At 43.6% G+C, this 20926-nt stretch overlaps 1 protein-coding gene across 1 annotated transcript in view; it reads left to right on the top strand.

The window, feature by feature from the left end:
• The window catches only part of GOLGA1 (golgin A1), a 309940-nt gene that overhangs the window by 22600 nt on the left and 266414 nt on the right, over positions 1-20926 (top strand). Inside the window, exons 4-5 of the mRNA XM_018563762.1 lie at positions 63-174; positions 2615-2710. Of these exons, the coding sequence (XP_018419264.1) occupies positions 63-174; positions 2615-2710 (208 nt within the window). The remainder of the gene's footprint in view (positions 1-62; positions 175-2614; positions 2711-20926) is intronic.

Raw genomic sequence — 20926 nt, 5'->3', positions numbered from 1 at the left:
TATTTCTTAAATATTAATATATGCTGACAGGACTAATAATGATTTTCTATGTTGTGATGCAGGATAAAGCTGACAACGGCTCAGGAAGGTGCAGAAAAAAAGATTACAGAGCTGAAACAGAGGCAGCAGGAGCTGCAAGACTTTATCCAGCAACTTTCTTTAGACTTGCAGAAGGTCAGTGACTTACAGAGCCAGTTTTACCACAATAATTAGATGTCGCCTTCATTACAATAGCTATATGAATGCTACTAATAACATTTGCAACATTTTCTGTGTTGCCAAGTACTACCCAATTATATAATCTTTTTATAACGGAAAGACTTGGAATACAGGAGGCCAGTTTTTTTTCCCCCATGAATCTTTATTTATTAGTCTTTATGTGTCTGCTGTGGCTTAAAGGGATGTAAAGGTATAAATAAAAGTTTACATTATGTTGTTACATTTCTTTGCCTGATTATTGTAGTGCCTAATGTATAGAAAAAGTGGTAGCACCTGGTATGTTCTACTATGGTTTTTAACCAGCGTTCAGTACGTTACAGGTGTGGTTGCTTTTTGGGTTTGCCCCCACATTTTTACATCTTCTCATTTTTTTTTACTTCAGTCCCTATTTGCATCTGTCTGCAAGCTTTTAGCTGCAACTGTGGTGGTAACTGATAAACTCTTAGGTTCACACACAGCAGTAGGGCTGCGACTAATGATTATTTTCATAATCGCTAATTTAGACAATTTGTTTTTTCCATTAATCGGATGGAAAAAAAATACTATCTTTTATTAAAAATAAAATACTCAAATGGAGTTTTACAAACATAAAGTTTACTTCACTTGTGGGTACACAAACCAAGGAGAGCAAGAACAAGGGTACATAACTATAGGAACATAAGGCACATAGGAACCAGGATCAGACCCCTAACAATCTCCCCCGCACCAAAGAGTCCGGGCATCGTGACCTAAAAGAGAAGGTTTAAAAGGGTACTATGGTCCTTTTGTATGCGTGCCTTGAGAGGAGGTTAAGATGGAAGAGGCAGATCCATGGGTCTAAGGGCGTGGGGATGCCACTTATGGAGGTTATGAGGCGTGCATTTTCTCTCCAGTACTCCTGTGCTAATGGGCAAAGGTGCCCACTTCACCACATGATCGCCAGCATAAGGGAGAGGTCGTAGGAGAAATGGCGTGCAAGGTGTGCGGAACCAGGTACCATCTGGCTGAGAGTTTATAGTTCACTTCCATCATATAACTATCTGGCGATACAGAGGAGCACATTTGCAGTATTTTAGATTGTTGAACGGGGGATAACGGGCGGTGAAGTTCTTGTTCCCATTTCTGTATGAAAGGTGGTGGTGTTGTGTCCGTGAGGCTGCGGCAAGCACATGTTTTACAATTGCACCACACTGGAATGTACAGTTTTGTGCAACTGCGCATTCCAGTATGGGCGATTGCATTGCAGGGGGAGGCATGTTTGGGGTGCCATTTAAATGAATGGCACCGCAATGCACATCCCGCAGCAGAATTTGTCAGGCTGAAACTGAAAATTTTTTGTCCCCACCTTTTTTTATTTTTAAAAAAATCATTTTATGTATTATATTAGACATTTTAATTAGTTTCATGGATTTAAAATAATCTGCATTGAAAAACCTCTACCGATATAATAAAATAACCAAACTTTTAATAAAAATATAAAAGCTTGGTCATCAGTTTAGAGTTGGCCATAAATATTGGTCAGAGAATAATCGGTCCCTCTTTGCCGCACGCGGTGATACCTGACCTTCATATGTAGGTGCACCTGACCCGTGTTTCCGTTAGTATGCGCGCATTCGCAGGGTTAGGGGACTTTAATTAGTTTTTATATTTTTAATTTTACTTTTAACTTTTCTGAAACTTTTTTTTCTGTAACTTTATTGATATCATATAGGGCTCACAAAGCCCCATATGTGATAGCACATTGGCGGTGACAGGTTCTTATTATGGTGACATTAGGGGTCTATTAGACCCCTAGTGTCTCCTTTCCACTTCAATAGCTTTAGCTGTCAATATAGCAGAGGAGGGACCTGAAGGAGAAAGCTGGCTATTGCTCTCAGCTGCTGGATGGGAGATTTGTTGCTGGCTTTCTACCGCCGGCTACAAGTATCCTATCTGGCGGGGGGCGGTGGTGAACACACAGTGGCACACACAGCGGTAGCATGGCGGGGAGCATGGTGGCTGACAGCGGTGGCATGGAGGAGCGTGCCAGCTGATGGGTGGCACCGAGGAGCATGGCGGCTGACAGCAGTGACACGGGGACAGCATGGCGGCTGACAGCAGTATCTCCTTTCCACTGGGCGCAGCAAAGAACAGAAGGGACACAGAGCCCATTAAACAACTAATCGAACAATCAACTAATCAATAATGAGAATCGTTGACAACACAGCCCTACACAGCAGTCAGTCAGTTCTTAGTGCAATGTTGCAAAGTCAGAAGGACACAATGCAGCTATGCCATCCATTGGCAACTAGCTAGAATGCTGATTTTATGCATATTTTCACACTTTTTTTTTCTTATTGCACAGCTATATTGATTTTTGGTTGCTCTTATAATATCCATCACTAAGATAGAAGCTACAGTTTGACTTTATTTTTAGGCTCAATCTGTTGGCTGTTGCACTGAGAAGAGATTAACTGAAGTCCAGGAAAAGTATGAAGCATTAAATTTGCATCATGAACAGTTTAAGCACAAGGTATGGCTTGCTACTCTAAATTTTTTAATGCATTAATAGTAAGTAAAAACTATATTGAAAATGTATTTTTTTAGTTATGGTTAGAGAAGTGGGAAAACCTATGTCAGGTTTTATTATGTGTCCTCATTGGGTAGATGTTCCTAATTACTTGTCCCCATGGCACTATTCATTGGGATAGGAAGTGGGGAAATATCTCTCCAGAGGGAAATGCATAGCAATATAAAGCATCCCCCACTTAACAAACAAAAGCTTTGGATGGATTCCAGTGATGTATGTTTGCAAAAGAAATGTTTAATGCAATTTAATAAATGGCTGCTGAACAACATTGTATCTGATCTTCCCTTTCACCTCTTTCTGGGTTATGTTTGGTGTTTCCTTGTAGCCCCCCGAGGATCACAAAATTAGAAATATTGCTTTATCAGAATCCGTAATTTCTTTCTAGTTCAGATGCAATTGGGTTATACTGCTGCCTTTACAAGGATTTGACCAATGGCAAACAAAATAAAAAATGGACCAGCCTGGTATAATCCCTCCTACTACCTCAGGTTTTTTTTGGTATCCTACGAGGGTGGGTGTCTGTCCTCCACTGAGGAAGTTTTTTTTACATTTTACTTCATCTACACACTGCTGTGCTGGTCTCTTATACAGCTTTCTGGAGCCTTAACAGTAGCTTTGGAGGCTGCAACTTGACGGAAGGCCTATTTGAAGGGGCCTTTATTAAGAGGGGGGCTTTTCCAGGAGTTGACTAGCCGGTGTCTCATCTTAATAAAGCACTGAAAATTCCAGTAGAGGTTGTTCTTAAAGTTAAGGATCCCATAGATACGTTTGGAATCCCTGTTTTCAACTTGGCATTGTGATGTTATTCGGCCAAATATTAGGGGAACGGACAAAGCTCATGACAAGAGATCCAGCTTTACTCCACACAAATCCTCTGTGGAGCGATTAGAGCTCATGCCAACAGCCCTAAACTACTGTGGGTTAGTGGATGTCTCCCATCTTATTTCTTGTATGAGTCTCCTATCTGTTAATATGTGGGTAGCTCTTTGGAAATAATGCTGGACTGCAGAGTTGGCTTGTAAAAAGTATTTACTGTGCATGCCCTTCAAAGGACAATGTCTCTAAGGAATGCCTTGGGCACCCTTATCAAGGATGTTACTGAGGGTAAGAGTAGACATCCACCCTGGCTGAAGAATCCTAGGCCTCAGACTGGTAAGCCTCACCCCCATTCTTAGGCCAAAAACAGTCCCTTTCATTACTCACAAACTTCAGCCTCTAAGGCAAAACCTAAACCAGGAGCCCATTTTCAGTATAAGCCCTGGGCCCCCAAATCCCTCAAACCAGCAGACAAGGCCTCTTCTGCATGAAAGGGCACCCCACTTTCCAAAGTGGGGCGTCTTCCGTTGGCCTTTGCAAACACTTTGAAATACAGTGGGATGCCAGGGTACATAGTAACATAGTATGGTATGTAAGGTTGAATAAAGACCAGGGTCCATCCACTTCAACCTATGTATGTGGGTGTGCATGTGTCTGTATTTATTAACACTTCCCATATCCCTGTAGATTCTGCAGAAGAAGAAACTCATCCAGAAGTTTCTTAAATTTATTATGTTATCAGCTGATACCACTGCCTGTGGGAGGGAATTCCAAACTTTCACTACTCTCACAGTGAAATACCCATTGCGAATTCTAAGATTGAACCCCCTCTCTCCTAACCTCATGTTGTGTTCCTGGGTTCTCAATACAGTTTTGGCATTAAACAGTTTGTTCCTGAAATTGTGGTCTCCATTGATGATTTTGAAGACTGCAATAAGGTCCCCTCTTAATCGCCTCTTTTCTAAGGTAAATAAATCCGGTCTTCATAACTCAAGCCTTCAATCTCTTTGGTTAATTTTGTAGCCCTTCTCTGAACTCTCTCCAGCTCCAGGACGTCCCTCCTGGGAGTCGGTGACCTGAACTGTACCACATACTCAAGATGGGGCCGAACCAATGATTTATAAAGTAAAAGTATTACTCTTTGATCCCTTGCTACAATTCGTCTTTTAATACACGCCAGTATCTTGTTAGCTTTGCTGGCTGCTTGGCATTGCTTACTATTGCCAAAACTGGGCTCTATGAGGACCCCCAGGTCTTTATCTATGTCTGACTTCTCTCAAAGTAACACCTCTCAAGTTGTAGTTTGCGCACATGTTCTTTACTGCCATGTGCATAACCTTACATTTTTCAACATTAAATCGCATTTGTCATCTTGTAGCCAATGCCTTAATTTTGCTAAGGTCCTGTTGTAGTGCGAAATGTCTCTTGTTCGGAATTTACTGCTCTGCATAGTTTAGTATCATCTGCAAAAACTGAAACTGAGCTATTTAGTCCAGTCTCTATGTCATGGATAAATAGGATTGGTCCCAGGACTGGACCCTAGGGCACCCTTGCCCAATTAGCGAATTGCCCATTTATCACTACCCTCTGGGTCCGTTCTTGCAGCCAATTTTCCACCTATGTACATACAATTTCATCTAGACCTATAGACCTTAGTTTATGGATTAAACGTTTGTGTGGTACTGTGCCGAATGCTTTAGCAAAGTCCAGATACACCATGGCTACTGGTATTCCTTTTGTCTAATTTAGTACTTGCTTCCTAATAAATGTTAATAGATTGGTCTGACAAGAACAGTCCTTCATTAAACCATATTGGTTATTATTACATAGTATTTATATAGCACCAACAGTTTGCGCAGTGTTTTACAACATAAGGAAGACATTACAGTTACAATACAATTCAAGACAAGATGGTAAGGAGGGCCCTGCCGCTGAGGGCTTACAATCTAAAAGAGGAGGGGGAAATGATACATGAGGTAGCTGTGGGAATGAATTATGTAACGGGATTACTCACTTAATTCATCTGTGGCCACAAAATGAAAGTCCATCTAAGATTGCTGTGATGGATATGGACGTGATATCTCAATGGAAGATGTTCCTGTGATAATTTGTAATCCCAGTTATTGTCTTTATAAAGATCGCACAGTTCCTCTCATTATGAATCCGGAATAGTATCATCCAAAAAAAGAGAAATGCATATATTTCCTCGCATATGGGGATAGCCTCAGGGGTTCCCCTTGTACGTGCGGCTGTACAGTGAAGCGAAGATGGATGAAGTTCCTGGGACAATGTGTCCAATGGAGCACTTTAATCAGGAGCCTGAGTGTTAATGAATGTATGCGAGTCAGCTCCACTCAATCCAGATTTCAGGTTGATTTCAGGTTCAATCTTAGATGGACTTTCATTTTGTGGCCACAGATGAATGAAGTGAGTAATCCTGTTACATATTGATACATTTGTATCTACTGTTTTTATGCAGTGTATCCATTCCTACCAGTGACTGCCTATTACTCTGCTGACAAATTAACCCCGACTGCTCTGTCCTACACTGGGGTCGTTCAAGGGAAGTTGTGCCTTTCTTTTAAAAAATGTTTTAAATGTTATGTATTAGGTGCTTTACCATTATATTTTCTATGTAAAATAAAAATCTTGTGATATACCATATACTATAGAGTTACTTGGTCACTGGATAGCTCCACTAATGGGATTTCTTTGTTAAGGGGATTCTGCTGTTTGAATATTTTGTCTATCTCCCTATTTCTTCTTCCAGTTGTCTCCATCCCCCCTCTTCCACTCCCATTCCCCTTTAACAATAATTACTTCCTCATCTAGTTTATTTATTGTGACAATTCTACATTATATCTGTGTATTACTACTCACATCATATTCCCTTACCCATACCTTTGTATCTTCCAAAATGTAAATATGTGTCTTAACAATTTAATTATTTTCCATCCCCCCCCTCTTCTGCTCCCCTTTCCTTTTATCATCACCCCCTCCGCTAAATTAAATTATTGTGTCAATTTTACATTATAGCTGTGTAATTTCTATTTGTGTTCCTTGGGTGATTCCATGTGCACTATACCTTCCCCCATCTCCTCCTCTTTCCCTCTCTCCCTCCTCTCCCCAACTCCCTCCCATATGCCCCCCTTCCCATCTTAAATCAAGCGCCTTTTCTAATATTTTCTTATACTCTGAATCTACATAGGGTGCCTCTCTAAATCTCATACAAAACAAAACAACAAAAACAAAAGAATAAAAAAATCAAATAAAAATAATACAGAAAAAAAGAAGACAAGAAAAAACCTACCACTCCCCCTGAGCCAACCATCAAGCTTCCTTCTACTCTACTATTTCTTTAAATATATTGTGTTTCTTCATGTTCTTAGTGCAGGGGTGCCCCTTCAGGTCGATCGCGATCTACCAGTCGATCGCAAAGCGATCACTGGTAGATCGTGATCTCCTGCCGTGGGGCCTCTCCTCTAGATCGCCGCTGCTCTCCCCATCTGCATGCAGCGGGGATCCGAGGAGAAGTGAAGGATGATGGAGCCGTTATCACAGCAGCATGGCCGAGCAGTGAGGAGAGAGAGACGCTCGGCCAGGATCTGACTACTATGTGTCCCCAGTTATGAACAGGATGTAATTTACATCACTTCCTGTTCATTCATGAATTTCTGAATGGGTAGTAGCCCTCTGTACAGAGGCTTCTCCCCATTCTGAAACTGGATGATAGTAAATAGTTTCTGAATGAATGGGAAGCCTCTGTGCTTTCCATTCATTTAGAACCGAGGCTGCAGAAAAAGAGATTAAGCACTTTGAGTCTTCAATTTCTTTTTCTATTTTAAAAGGGACATATCAGGGGGCTGTTTAGACCCCCAATATTTCCCCAAAGCCCCCCAACAGTAAAAAAAAAAAATTAATTTTTTTAATTAAATAAGAAAAAATAGAAAAAAAAATCCTTGAGGCAGGGCGCTGGGTGATGTCACATGCCTGTTGGGGGGCACATTTTTTTTTCTTTCAAAGCCCATTTTGTGTGCACCTTACTGTATAACTGGTAACAAATTGTTGAGTGCGTTTGTCGTTTGTTTTGCTTTACATTTTTTTTTCTTGCCTCGAGCGCCCAAGGAGCTAGCTACGGCTATGCTCCCGTGGTGCTCATGTGGCTGCCGGCTGAATGTGTTAGAAGCCACAGACGGAAAGGGGCAGGACACCTCTCCCCATGTGCAACGTCGGCCACATTTGGCCACACAAGCATCGCGGGAGGACAGGATGCTGGCTCCTCTAGAACGCACTAGAATACAAGCCGACCAACTCCCTGCGTTAAGGGGTGGGAGGGGGCCTGGGGTTGTATTGAAGTCAATGGCACCGCTTGCAGCATTTTTGCAGATCGCACTGGACCGGAATGCAGGCACTAATGTGCCTGCATTTCGGGTGCAAGCTAACGCACTGCGGGTGAGGGGCGTGGATGCGGTGCCATTGACTTCAATGCACAGCGATGCCCCCTCCCGCCCCTGAATGCAGGTGTTTTTTCGTTGGTAGAGCTCATTGAGCTCGTCATTTGAAAAGTAGATCTCCACACGAAAAATTGTGGGTGCCCATGTTCTTGTGAATTACCACCCACTTTTCCTTATCTAAACGTCTTAGTCAGGTTCCATAATTACAGACCAATAATTATCTGAAAATCTCGGCTTATACTCGAGTATATACGGTATGTATTTCTATGCGCCATTTCCTCTAATATCCAAATCTGGTTTATTTTTTTTAAACCATTTTTTTATTGAAGGTGGCTATTTTTTCTTCCAGTACAAAGGAATAAGTGCTTTAGCTGTATTCAGCAGTTGCGGAACCATAGATGTTCTATATTAAGGATTCCTCCGTTTTATGAAATAGTAAAACATATTTAATAGTAATTTTTTGTATAACATTAATATATTCATATACAGTCCTCCAATACTTTTGAATACGAATACAATTCCACCACATATTTACACATGTAGCTGCCTCAGCACATTCTCTCCAACAAAGTGGGGAGTAATCTGGTAGAATTGAATTTAATCTTACTGTAGTATAATACCATCTAGATACTAATTAATAGGTCATCCCCGCCATCTGAGATGAAAGAGATGAGCCAAGAACCAGCTGAAATACCTTCCCTTTTTGCAAATCGGATAACACTTCTCCTAATTCCTCTTCCCTTCGTATTAGATATTTAGGCCCCTGTGTATCCTCCAACTGGGACAATATTTTATATATTAAAGATAGTCTTCCTCTACGTGTCTTCCCTTTCCCAAACATTTCTTCTAGGGGGTGCAATTCTGTTATTAATCTAATTGGTTTTGGCAAAGAGTGGATAAAATGCCTAAGTTGCAGAAGTCTATCTTTAAATTTATTTGGGCTGAAAAACGTTCTAGACTTTCTCAAAATATTATTTTTAAACTCAGACACCAGGGGGGCCTGGGAGCCCTAATTTGCTTTTTTATTTTCGGGCTGCACAGCTGTCACAGCTCTCTTCCGTATATTTTGCGGCAGATACTCCTGATTGGGCCAAGATAGAAATTAGATTGCTTAAGGGCACCAATATCGAGGTACTAAAATGAAGAGTTCCCAGGCAAAGACTGAAGAATGTGGCTCCTACTTTGTCACATTCTTTAGCATTGTGGGATCGGTTACCTGGTAAGGAAGGTATGACCTCCTCCCACACCCCTCTTACTCCATTATTTGGCAATGATAAGTTCTTACCGGGAATGCAGCCTAAAGCCTTTCAATGGTGGGTTGATAAAGGACTCTATAGAATAGGGGACTTTATTAAGTTCCATAAACCAATCTCCCTTACCTATTGTTTGAATACCCTTCAGCTGCCACAATCCGAAATGTATATAGATAGATGTAAATAGACATATATTAAAATTGTAAATAGATGTAAATGGACAAATACAAAATGTTTTACAGTCACTGCATATCCCGGAGGTTGGTCTCCCACTACTAACACATAATGAAAAGTGGTGTCTAGGAGGGATTAGCCAAAGAGGGGGGATCTCTCTCTAATTTATGCTGCACAATTGGGCCCATTTAGTAAAGTTGCCTATATGGCTGCATGGGAATCAGATTTAGGGGTAGCGCTTTCTATGGAAGAATGGCAACAGTGCACTATAAGATCGACTATTGGATTGTTGAATGTCTCCCTACTAGAGGCTAATTACAAGGTTTTATCACCATGGTATCTGGTACCAACGAGGTTGGCGACCATGTTCCCAGGGACCAGTTCTTTATGTTTTAGACGATGTAATGAGAATTTTGAAGCAGTATGGGAGCCATGGTTGACCTATCAAGGGATTTCAAACCCTTCTGGCATATCCTTTACTCCTACAGGTTAAGCACTGTATTAGACGCTTTGACCTTAGGAGTCTGCAATCTCCTCTTCTTCTTTTTTTTTTCCTTCTCGCTTTCTTTCTTTCTTTTTTTTTTCTTTTTAATTAAATTGTTTTCCCATTTTCTGCTAAATTAACATGTGTAGAGAATTACCTGCACTTTGTATAGCAAGAGGAAATGGATTAGAAGTGCCAGCCCCCAGAAATAAAGTAGATCGCTATTATGGCACAACAATACAATACAGTATAAAGCCAATGGGATTATTAAAGGGGTTATAGTGTTGATAGAAGACTATTGGATGATTTGCTCTGCTACACATGTTGTTTGACTGTAACAAAATGTCTACCTATAAAAATGGAAAACCAATAAAAACAAAATGCCTAAGTTTTTGGTACCTCCATTTATCCATATTAGTGAGATGTAATAATTTACATAAACAGTTAAATGGTTTTATTATCCCTTTTTCCATCACTTGATATAATAACTAGGGATGCACCGATACCGGTATTTTGGTACCGAGTACGAGTACCGATAATTTTTTTTCGGTACTCACCGATACAAATTACCGAGTAACGGAAGTCCCATTCAGGAAGCCAGGTGGCGTGTAATGACTCGCCACCTGGCTTCCTGATTAGCCGGGAAGCCAGGCAGCGTGTAAAGAGTCGCCACCCGGCTTCCCGATTAACAAGAAAGTCCCCTCTTACCTTAGTATGTGCAGCCTGTGACCCCCGGGGCCTCTCCAGCGAGAATGCGGCCTTCGTCCGGTACCCAGCCGGAGCTGTCTGGCCGGCCAATCAGGAAGCCGGGCGCTGTGTAATGAAGCGATGCCCTGCTTTCTGATTGGCCGGGAGGCCGGCTCCATGCTCTCGTCATGAGATGATGAGGGAGCATGAAGCCAGCTTCCTGGCCAATCAGAAAGCAGGGCGTTGTGTCATTAGACGGCGCCCGGCTTCCTGATTGGACGGCTCTGGCTGGGTACCGGATGAAGGCCGCATTCTCGCTGGAGAGGCCCCGGGGGTGACAGGCTGCACATACTAAGGTAAGGTTACCTTACCTCACGAGGCCAGCTTCCCGACCAATCAGGAAGCCAGGCAGCGCTTCATTACACGCTGCACGGCTTCCTGATTAGCCGTGAAGTCGGCTCCATGCTCTCTCATCAAAAGTGACGATGGAGCGTCATGGACCCGCTTCCCGGTCAAGCGCGAAACCGGGCAGCGTGTAATGACGCGCTGCCCGGCTTCCTGATACCAGAAGTACTCGTGCTAGGCATCGGAGCATTTGGGCGAGTACGAGTACTTGCCCAAATACTCGGAATCGGCACTGATATCGATACTAGTATTGGTATCGGTGCATCCCTAATAATAACCATTGCTCTTCTCCTGCCTATCTCTTATAATCTGGATATATCAGCCCAGGAAGAAAATATGTATGCCCTAACAAGGGCATTAAAGGGGAGTTATACTCTCGCCCTTGTTTTAAATACAGTGAGTCCCAATTGTTAATGTATTCTTTGCTATTGAATATATGTCTTTTTTTTAATACATTATTTTATTGACTGAAAACAATACAGTACAGAACGATAGCATGAGAAAGCATAGTATAATACAGAATAACACATTATAATGAAAAAACACAGCACTATAAAAGACAGATCAATGGTTCGAAAAGGCACACCACTATACATATGGTCTTCTGGACAAATTACAATGTAAGATCAGAAATCTCGAATGTATGAACAGCATCATGTAACAGTTCAGGAGTTCAAATAGAATAGTAAACTAAATAGGTTTGCAACCACTGGACTAACCAAGGTTTGTCCACTGCATACTCCTGAGAACAGCGCTGAGTACATGGGCCTAGGCATCACATTGAACCAGTCAGGGTAAGAGCCTCCTCCCTAACCACATGGGAGAAGCACTTAATAAATTTGAAGGTTAAACAAGTATGAATGGGTAGGGGAAAGATCAAGAGGCAGAGGACAGGGAAACTGCAAAACCCGTTAGGGCTCGAATGAGAGAGAAACTTAGTGAGACTCTGTAGAGGGACTAGTGAAAGAAGGGGGAATTCCGGGCCATACCCACCCGTCAGCCACTTGTTGGAGGGCCGCTCAATAAGTACCAGTCCATTCCTTTCAGTGTGACAGCATAGATGTAAGGTCAGATAAGAAACTAAGGTGGGCATTGGCCAGGGTGACCTGCAGCAACCAGGGACCTTCAGGTAATGAGGGTGGTGTAGCGAGCAGAATATCTAAAATGTATCCAGGGAGCCCAAGTAGAAGTGAAAGACCCCTCTGAGTTGTGTAAGGAAGCTGTCAGATCCTCCATTAGGTATATATCATGTACTTTTGTGAGCCATAGCTTAAGAGTAGGGGGGCACGACTGCTTCCAAAGCAACGGGATACATGCCCTTGCAGCGTTCAGCAAGTGACATGTGAGAGATCGTTTGTACCTGGAAATTGAGTCCTCGGTCATTTGTAGCAAGCATGCCGCTGGGCTATTTCTCAGGTTCACCATAGTTAGTTCCTCAGTGACACTCAGCACTTGATCCCAGAAGGACTGCAAACGCGAACAAGACCAGAAGACCAGAAAATGTGGAGCATTGTAACTGAGTCTGAGCCACATCTCCAGCACCGATCCAAAATGGAGGCCCTCATCCTGTGTAAGAGCCAGGGAACTCTGTACCATCCTGATATTTTGTATCCTTGTTCTTAAAATTTGCTGGCTATGAAAGATTTAAAGGACAAGGCTACGATAGCACACTGTTGTTGTTCTGTGAATGAGAAGCCCAGTTCACTTTCCCACCCTTTCAGAAAGTAGGGGAAAGCTTGCCCGGGGGGTTGAGATAAGTAGTTTGTAGATGGTGGAAATCGCGTGTTGGGAGGGTAGAAGGCCCCGACTCATGTCTTCAAATATTGTACCTGGTCGATCCAGCTCCTGAACTTGAGGAACAGCTCTGAGGAAGTGTCTGAGTTGTATGGCACTCCACAGGTCTAGTGGCGGGTCTATCAGGGCTTGTATATAGGGGCATGTGAGCCATGCGGAATCCAATCTGTAGTCTATCACTCTAAATTTGAGAGCCGAGGAAAGGCGGGAGAAAAGATCGGTATCTACGCTAAGTGCAAAATACGGGTCTCCCAACAATGGTATCAAAGGTGAGGGGGCTAGCGAGGAGGAGCGAAAGACTGTCCGAGCAACCCGGACGGTGGTTGAAATCAAGGGATGATCCCGAACCATTGGTGGGAGAGGTGAAGAGAGCCAAGGGAGACCCTCCAGAGGAAATTTAAACGTGCACCGATCCAACGAGACCCAGAGTTTGTCCTAGTGATGAAGGCACCAGTCTAGAAGCCTGTTTAAATAAAGTGCTCTATAATAAGCTAGAAAGTCAGGCAGACCTACCCCTCCGCGATCACGTGGGAGAGTCAGAGTGTGTCTACTAATTCTGGGATGTGTGCTTGACCATACAATAGCGACTAGGGCTCGGCGGAGACGTTGGAAGAAACCAGGAGGGATGCAGATCGGCAAGGTCTGGAGTAAGTAAAGAACTCGAGGAAGGACATTAATTTTAACGGTTGCACACCTACCGAACCGTGAAATGGAAAGCGTTAACCACGTCTTAAGGTCCTTCGTTATCTCTGCTAGAAGGGGGGTAAGATTTGCTCCATATAAGTCTGTTCGCTCTGGTGTGATGTAGATCCCCAAGTATTTAAGGTGTGGTGAAGCCCATGTAAAAGGGAAGTCCTGGCACAGCTGTGCGAGAGCTTTGGGTTGTAGAGAAATATTGAGGGCAGAAGATTTCGGCAGGTTGACCTTGTAGTTAGAAAGCCAATCATATTCAGAGAGGGCGCTAAGAAGAACTGGAGTAGATCTCAATGGGTTGGATAAGAAGAATAATAGGTCATCCGCGTAGGCGGCTACCTTCTGTTCACCAGAGAGTGTAGGGAGTCCCTGAACAGAGTTTCTGATGGTACATAGGAACGGCTCCGGGGTCAGTGCAAACATCAGAGGGGAGAGAGGGCATCACCCACAAGTGCCATTAGTTAAGGAAAAGTCTTCAGAGCACGTTTCGTTGACTCGGATAGCTGCAGTTGGAGATGAATAAAGGGCTGAGATCCATTTAAACATGATGTCGCCTGAGCCGATGTGTCGTAGAACCGAATTCATGAAGGACCAATCTACCTTGTCAAAGGCTTTCTCCGCGTCGGTAGAGAGCAAGACTAAGGGTTTGTGTTCGGATTTGGCCATATGGATGATGTTCAGCACTCTGGTGGTGTTGTCCCTTGCCTCTCTGGAGGGAATGAATCCCACCTGATCAGGGTGTATGATATGGGGCATGAAAAGATGCAATCTGTTAGCAAGGATCTTGGCGAACAGCTTGAGATCAACGTTTAAGAGTGCAATAGGTCTGTAGTTGCTGCATTGGGTTGGATCATGGTCTGCTTTAGGGATGAGAGTGATCCAAGCACGGAGCGTGTCCCATGGGAGGGGGGTGTCATTAAGGATGAAGGTAAAAGCAGATAGGAAGGAAGGGTGAGGCAAGCAGGGGTAAGAACGATTTATAGTAAGCAGCCGTGCAACCGTCCGGGCCGGGAGCCTTACCGGTTTGAGTGGCCTGCATAGCCCTCTCCAATTCCGCAAGCACGATGGGTGATTCCAATGGTACCCGATCTTCAGGTAGAAGAGTGGGTAAGTTGGAATGCTAAATGTAGGAACAAATGGAGGCAGATAGAGATGGTGGTGGATCACTTGGGGATGCAGTCTGTAGGTTGTACAGTTTTGCATAGAATTCCCATGCAATTTCTGCTGACGTATTCACTTTCCCGCCTGAAGCCGTCGCTATGTGGGAAATAAAGGTCCTGGTCCAACTCCCAAGGCTCTGGCTAAATGCCTATCAGTTTTGTCAGAAAACTAGTAAAACGATCTCTTGCCCCTAAGTAAGCGCTATTTGACCTTTGAAAACAGTAAGTCATTAAGATCCTCACGAATCAAGGATAGTTCAGTCTGAGTGACAAGAGCAAGCGGACATTTGTGGGAAGCTTCCAAAGCATGCAGACGGGCAAACAGGTGTTCAATGCGTTGTGTACGTTCCCTCTTTTTCCGGGCTCTGTGTATGATTAGAAGTCCACGCAGGACACATTTTGTGGGCTTCCCATGTAATCAAGGGAGATGGGGAAGAGGGTGAATTTGTGGCAAAAAAATAAGTTAGCTCCGATTCCAGCTCAGATTTAAATATGGGGTCCTGTAATAGGGCTTCGTTAAGTCTCCAAGTAAGACAAGGAAAAAAGGCACCGACAGGAATAGGGACAAGTGAATTGGGGCATGATCAGATAGAAGGATATTGTCAATAGAGGCCGATTGGATCCGAGATAAGTCTTTATGTGGGACAAAGAAATTATCTATTCTCGAGTACATTTGGTGTGCATGTGAGAAATAAGTATAGTCTCTGATAGGTGGAGGTTCCTCCATACTCGTGACAGTCAGGTGAAGGAGATGCAACTCAGATTTCAACTTTTTCAGGTAGGAGAAGGATAAATGGGATGTGCCCTTGGAGACATCAACCAGCGGATTAATCGCAAAGTTGAAATCCCCTCCCAGGACCATTTGGCCGTCAGTAAATTCTGGCAGTAGTTGAATCAAAGTTCACATAAAGCCCAGTTGGTCTGTGTTCTGGAAATATACGTTGGTGAGGTCCCACCTATCCGCCCCTTCAGTAGGAGGAATCTCCCATTTTTGTGAACATACTGATGGGTGTAGGACCAGGAAACCGATTTAGCTAGTAGGATCGAGACCCCTTTAGTCTTAGCGAGAGGTGCATTGGTAGGATACCGGGAAGTCCCTATTGTGCAATTTAGGCACCTGATCACTTCTAAAGTGCCTCTCCTGGAGAAATACAATCTGAGATCTTGCTTTCTTGAGATTAGCCATAAGTCGAGATCTGTTTTCTTAAATATTTAGGCCCTTCACATTGAAGAACGTAAACTGCAGAGCAGTCATCCTGTGTGAGAGACTGAGGGCCGGTGTTTGTTGAGGTATAGCCCAGAAACGGAGGTGGAAGATAAACGAGAAAAGAGCAGGGAAGAGAGGGAAAAGGACATACAGGAGTAAGTAGAGAGATTCTGGAGGGGGATAGAGCGGTAGTGTTCAAATGTGGTGCACCACCACCTTAATAGCATTGTAGAAGGGGTAGAGTGGAAGGGTGGACAAGCCTAACCAAGCTAACGGTACAGGCTAAACACAAATTGAAGGATACGCCGAGGCACAATGCACGTATATAGCCTACGTGGGGGGTGTGAAGACAGAAAAGCACTGTGTCAAACAGGAAAAGGATATAAAACGAACAGTATTTAAGAAAAAAACGAACAAATCAAGATTGCAAGGGGTGATGCATGGCCTGGGTCCCCATGACTGTGTGAAAGTTGTGGAGAGGTCACCATTGGCTTCCGAGTGTCCAACCTTCCCCTAACCGTAGTAAGGCAGCAGATCACGAAGCCGACGACCGGGACCCCACCCCTATATTTCGGAGCAGACCCCCGACCGCCAGCACCCCCAACCAATTACTCCGAACCCGAGGTGAAGAGACAGGACACTACGGATGCCAAGGAGAATTAACATTCAGACTGAGTAGGTGGAAATGGTATAAACAGAGTGTCTTAAAACATTGGTTAGAACTATGCAAACATAAGTAAGCATATAATGAGACAAGCGTAATATCGTGATGATCAATCCGGAAAGAATTCACGCCTCAGCCGACCCGCAAGGGTAGGTGACAGCTGGAGTAGAGGCCCGTTGTGGGATGTCACGATTCATGCCATTCAGGAGCAGGGGAAGGCAGACGGCGGTCCCTGAAGGATCTGGTGGCACGTGGGAGTGCGGGCACTGCGGAAGGACCCAGCGGAAAGTCCAGCCAATGAGGTAGAGTAATGACTGCTATGTCCATGAAGCGAAAGAGATCCGGGAGTTGAGCCGGAGTGTGCAGGAAAAACAGCTGGTTATCACGCTGGACTATGAGGTGGAATGGATGTCCCCATCTGTATGACGATCCCGAGGCTCTGATAGCATCGAGCAATGGTTTGAGGATTCTCCGCATCCTCAGCGTGTGGCGAGACAGATCAAGCAGGAGGTGGATTATTGCACCGCCGAATTCAGTCGGGCCTGAGTTCCGTGCTCAGCGCAGGATCTCTTCTTTCTGAGTGAAGAAGTGTACGCGGCATAGAGCATCTCGGGGTATTCCTGAAGAGGCGGAGCGATGTACACGATCAAGCTCAATGGGTTCAGAGGGCGGCTTGTCCAGCAATCGATTTAGTATAGCCTGAACAGTGGATCCGAGGTCAGCACCACTTGTGGCCTCTGGGATCCCTTTAAGACGTACCTATCTTCAGCATGACGGAATCGTCATGCTGAAGAAACAGGGATGTCATGTGTAGCCGCGTGTCGGCCTGAGCAGTTTCTATAACCGCCATGTGGGTGGACAGCTCCGAGGTGGTCATCTCCACAGCTGTCACTTTGTGGTCCAGCAAGACCACCTGCTGTTTAATTTCTTGTATCTCCTTGCGCAATGCCTGTACTATTTTGGACCCCATCTCATCCAGATCCTGTTTGGTGGAGGCGTGAGGCAGGAACTCCCGCCAGCCGCCGTCATCGTCTACTCCAGACCCACGTGACGGTGAGGAGGCATCTGAACGGAGAGAAGAGGCTGCGGTCGGCAGCAGTGGAGTCAGGATTGGAGAATCGGGTCCATCCTTCATGCAGAGGAGCCCGCCGTCAGAGCTTTGCCTGAACAGGTGCCCGGGGTGGATTTGACTGGTTTGTCGCAGGCCCGGCGATATGGCGGAGGTGTCAGAGAACTGTCTGGTGACTGGCAGTGCGTGGAGGAAACGGTGAATAGTCGCCTGCCGAGTATCCGGATTGTCGGGGGGTAGTTTTTTTATTTTTGGCATTCAGGGTGAGTGCCTTAATCGTCAGCGGTATCCGTTAGGGAACCAGGGCCGTGCAGAGCTCCACGAGCGAGCGTCTTCACACGGCCATGTCCAGACCATAGCCCTGAATATATGTCTTTTGATAAAAATCTAAATTAACTTGGTATCCAATAAGCTATGGACAAATCTGTCTTTCATAATTCAATTGGTACCCACAATGACTGGTAGAGTTCCAAGTGACTGGCGGAGGGCTACAGTAGTTCCAATATTCAAAAAGGGGGCAAGATGCTAACCCTGGAACTACAGACCAGTTAGTCTTACATCGGTAGTTTGTAAACTGTTAGGGAATGATTAAGGACTATTTGGTAGAATTTGTTCAGGATAATGGCATAGTTAGTTAGTGATGATCAGCATGGGTTTTGGAAAGACCGTTCCTGTCAGACTAACCTACTGACTTTTTACGAGGGGGTAAGTAGAGATCTGGATGGAGAGAGGTCTGTGTATGTGGTATATCTGAATTTCTCAAAGGCTTTTGATACGGTACCTCATAAACGCTTACTATACAAGCTGAGGTCTATGGGCATAGATGGAAGGGTGTGTACATGGATAGAGAACTGGCTAAAGGAACGGGTACAGAGAGTATCAATAAATGGCGCCCTTTCAGACTGGGCTAGTGTCATGAGCGGTGTGTCTCAGGGTTCTGTGCTGGGACCCATGCTATTCAACCTGTTTATTAATGACATCGGGGAGGGTGCAAACAGCAATATTTCAGTGTTTGCTGACGATACCTAAATCGGGAGGGTAATAGAAACGGACCAAGATAGTATAACATTGCAGAAGGACCTGGATAAAATAGGGGAGTGGACAACTATATGGCAGATGAGGTTCAATGTCGATAAATGCAAAGTTATGCACTTTGGGATTAAAAATAAGCAAATGGGTTATACCATTATGGGTATGACGCTAGGTAGGTCAGAAATAGAGACAGATTTGGGGGTCATTGTAGACCACAGATTGAAGAATAGCTTGCAGTGCCAGGTTGCTGTAAGCAAAGCTAGTAGAGTCCTGTCCTGTATCAAGAAGGAAATGTTTTACACATCACTGGTTCGGTCTCACCTGGAGTATGCGGTACAGTTTTGGGCGCCAGTACACAGAAATGATGTCCTTGAGCTGGTAAGAGTGCAGCGGAGGGCAACCAAACTCATTAAGGGAATGGAGGACCAGAACTATGAGACAAGGCTACTAAATTTAAATATGTTCACGCTGGAAGTAAGGAGATTAAGGCGGGATATGATTTTCATGTACAAATGTACAAGATGTTCAATGGTCATAGCAACGTTAGCAACAAACTCTTTACGATTAACTCCATAACAAAGACTTGAGGCCACCACCTAAAATTGGCGGGAAAAAAATTCCAACACAAGGGACGAAGGGGGTTCTTCTCAGTTAGAGCAGTTAGGGTCTGGAACTCTCTGCCACAGGATGTGATTTCAGCAAATAGTATGGAATCATTCAGGAAGCTTTTGGAAGATTTCCTGAGAGACCGTAATGTACAGGGGTACAGGTACTCTTAAGAATGAGATGACACAGGGACCTATACACACACACACACACACACTAGGTTGGACTTGATGGGCTTATGTCTTTCTTCAACCTCAAATACTATGTAACAATTTCTTGGATTGAGAGTATCTCCAATCTAACATCCTGACCATCACTAATGCTTGGTAATATTTTTTGAGGTCTGGCAAATCCTCCCCATATATATTGAGCAATAATCGAATGTGCCACTCTAAAAAAAACTGTGATGGGATTATTATTGGTAACATTTGAAATAAAAAAAATTAAACCTTGGTAGTATATTAATTTTAATCACATTAATTTTCCCTATCCATGAGTGGGATATAATCGACCACTGTCTCAGATCAGTTCTTATTGTGTTTAATAGAGTCATATAATAACTATCAAATAAATCCGTTAAATTAGTCGTTAAATATATTCCTAAGTATTTAAGCTGATCTTTCCATTGGAACCCAAAGTTTGGTCTCAATTATCTTACCTCTCTGGGCTTCATATTTACATGAAGGATTTCTGATTTAATAGTGTTTATTTTAAAACTTGATAGGCCCCCATATTCTTGCAAAGCCGACAATATATTTGGTATAGAAATATGAGGCTGCTGAATAAAGAACAAAATTTCATCAGCAAAAGCAGCGTATTTATGCTCTTCCTGTCCCACTATAACTCCATGTGTATCTTGTTTATGTCTAATACAAGAGAGGAATGGTTCCAATGTTATTACAAATATTGGACATAAGGGACATCATTGTCGGGTTCCATTTCCTATGTTAAAGAGTTCACTCAGAGTTCCATTTACTCCGATCTGTGCTGTGGGGTTACTATATTGCAGAGATCCATCCCATTATTTTATCCCCTAATCCAATAAATCTAAGTTTACAGAAGGAAGTCCCATGCCACTCTATCAAATGCTTTTTCAGCATCTATAGATAAAAATATAATCGCTGGGAGTTCCTCTGTACAAACTCCATAATTGCCAATGTTCTCAGGGAATTATCTCAGGTCTCTCTACCTGAGACAAATCTAGTTTGTTCTAGTGAAGCATATTGTGGAATTATCGGTAGAAGTCAGGTACCTAGTACCTTTTGTAATTATTTTACTATCAGTATTTAATAGTGATATAGGCCTATAGCTCCCACAGTGCGTTGGATCTTTTCCCGGTTTTGGTATTACCACTACATGAACTAAGGATGTCTCTGATCTTAACCTTTCTCTCTGTATTAGAGAATTAACATATTTAGATAAATATGGTAAAAGATCTGAGTCTGTTTAAACAGCCCCGATGCTGGCGACGTACACTGTACGTCGTCAGTCACGAAGGGGTTAAAAGCCTTATAATAGGCTACTGTAAAACCATCTGGTCCTGGTGCCTTCCCCCTGCTTATATTAGCGAAGGCCTGCTCAAGCTCACTCACATCCATCTCTTTTTCCAAAGCAAGTAAATAGTTCACCGGGATAGAAGATTCAAAGACATGAAGTGAGGA

Source organism: Nanorana parkeri, unplaced genomic scaffold, assembly GCF_000935625.1.
Source record: "Nanorana parkeri isolate BGI_ZX_2015 unplaced genomic scaffold, ASM93562v1 scaffold693, whole genome shotgun sequence".
NCBI lineage: Eukaryota > Metazoa > Chordata > Amphibia > Anura > Dicroglossidae > Nanorana > Nanorana parkeri.
Note: the sequence above shows the minus strand (reverse complement) of the source record. Positions and strands in the feature narration are given on the sequence as shown.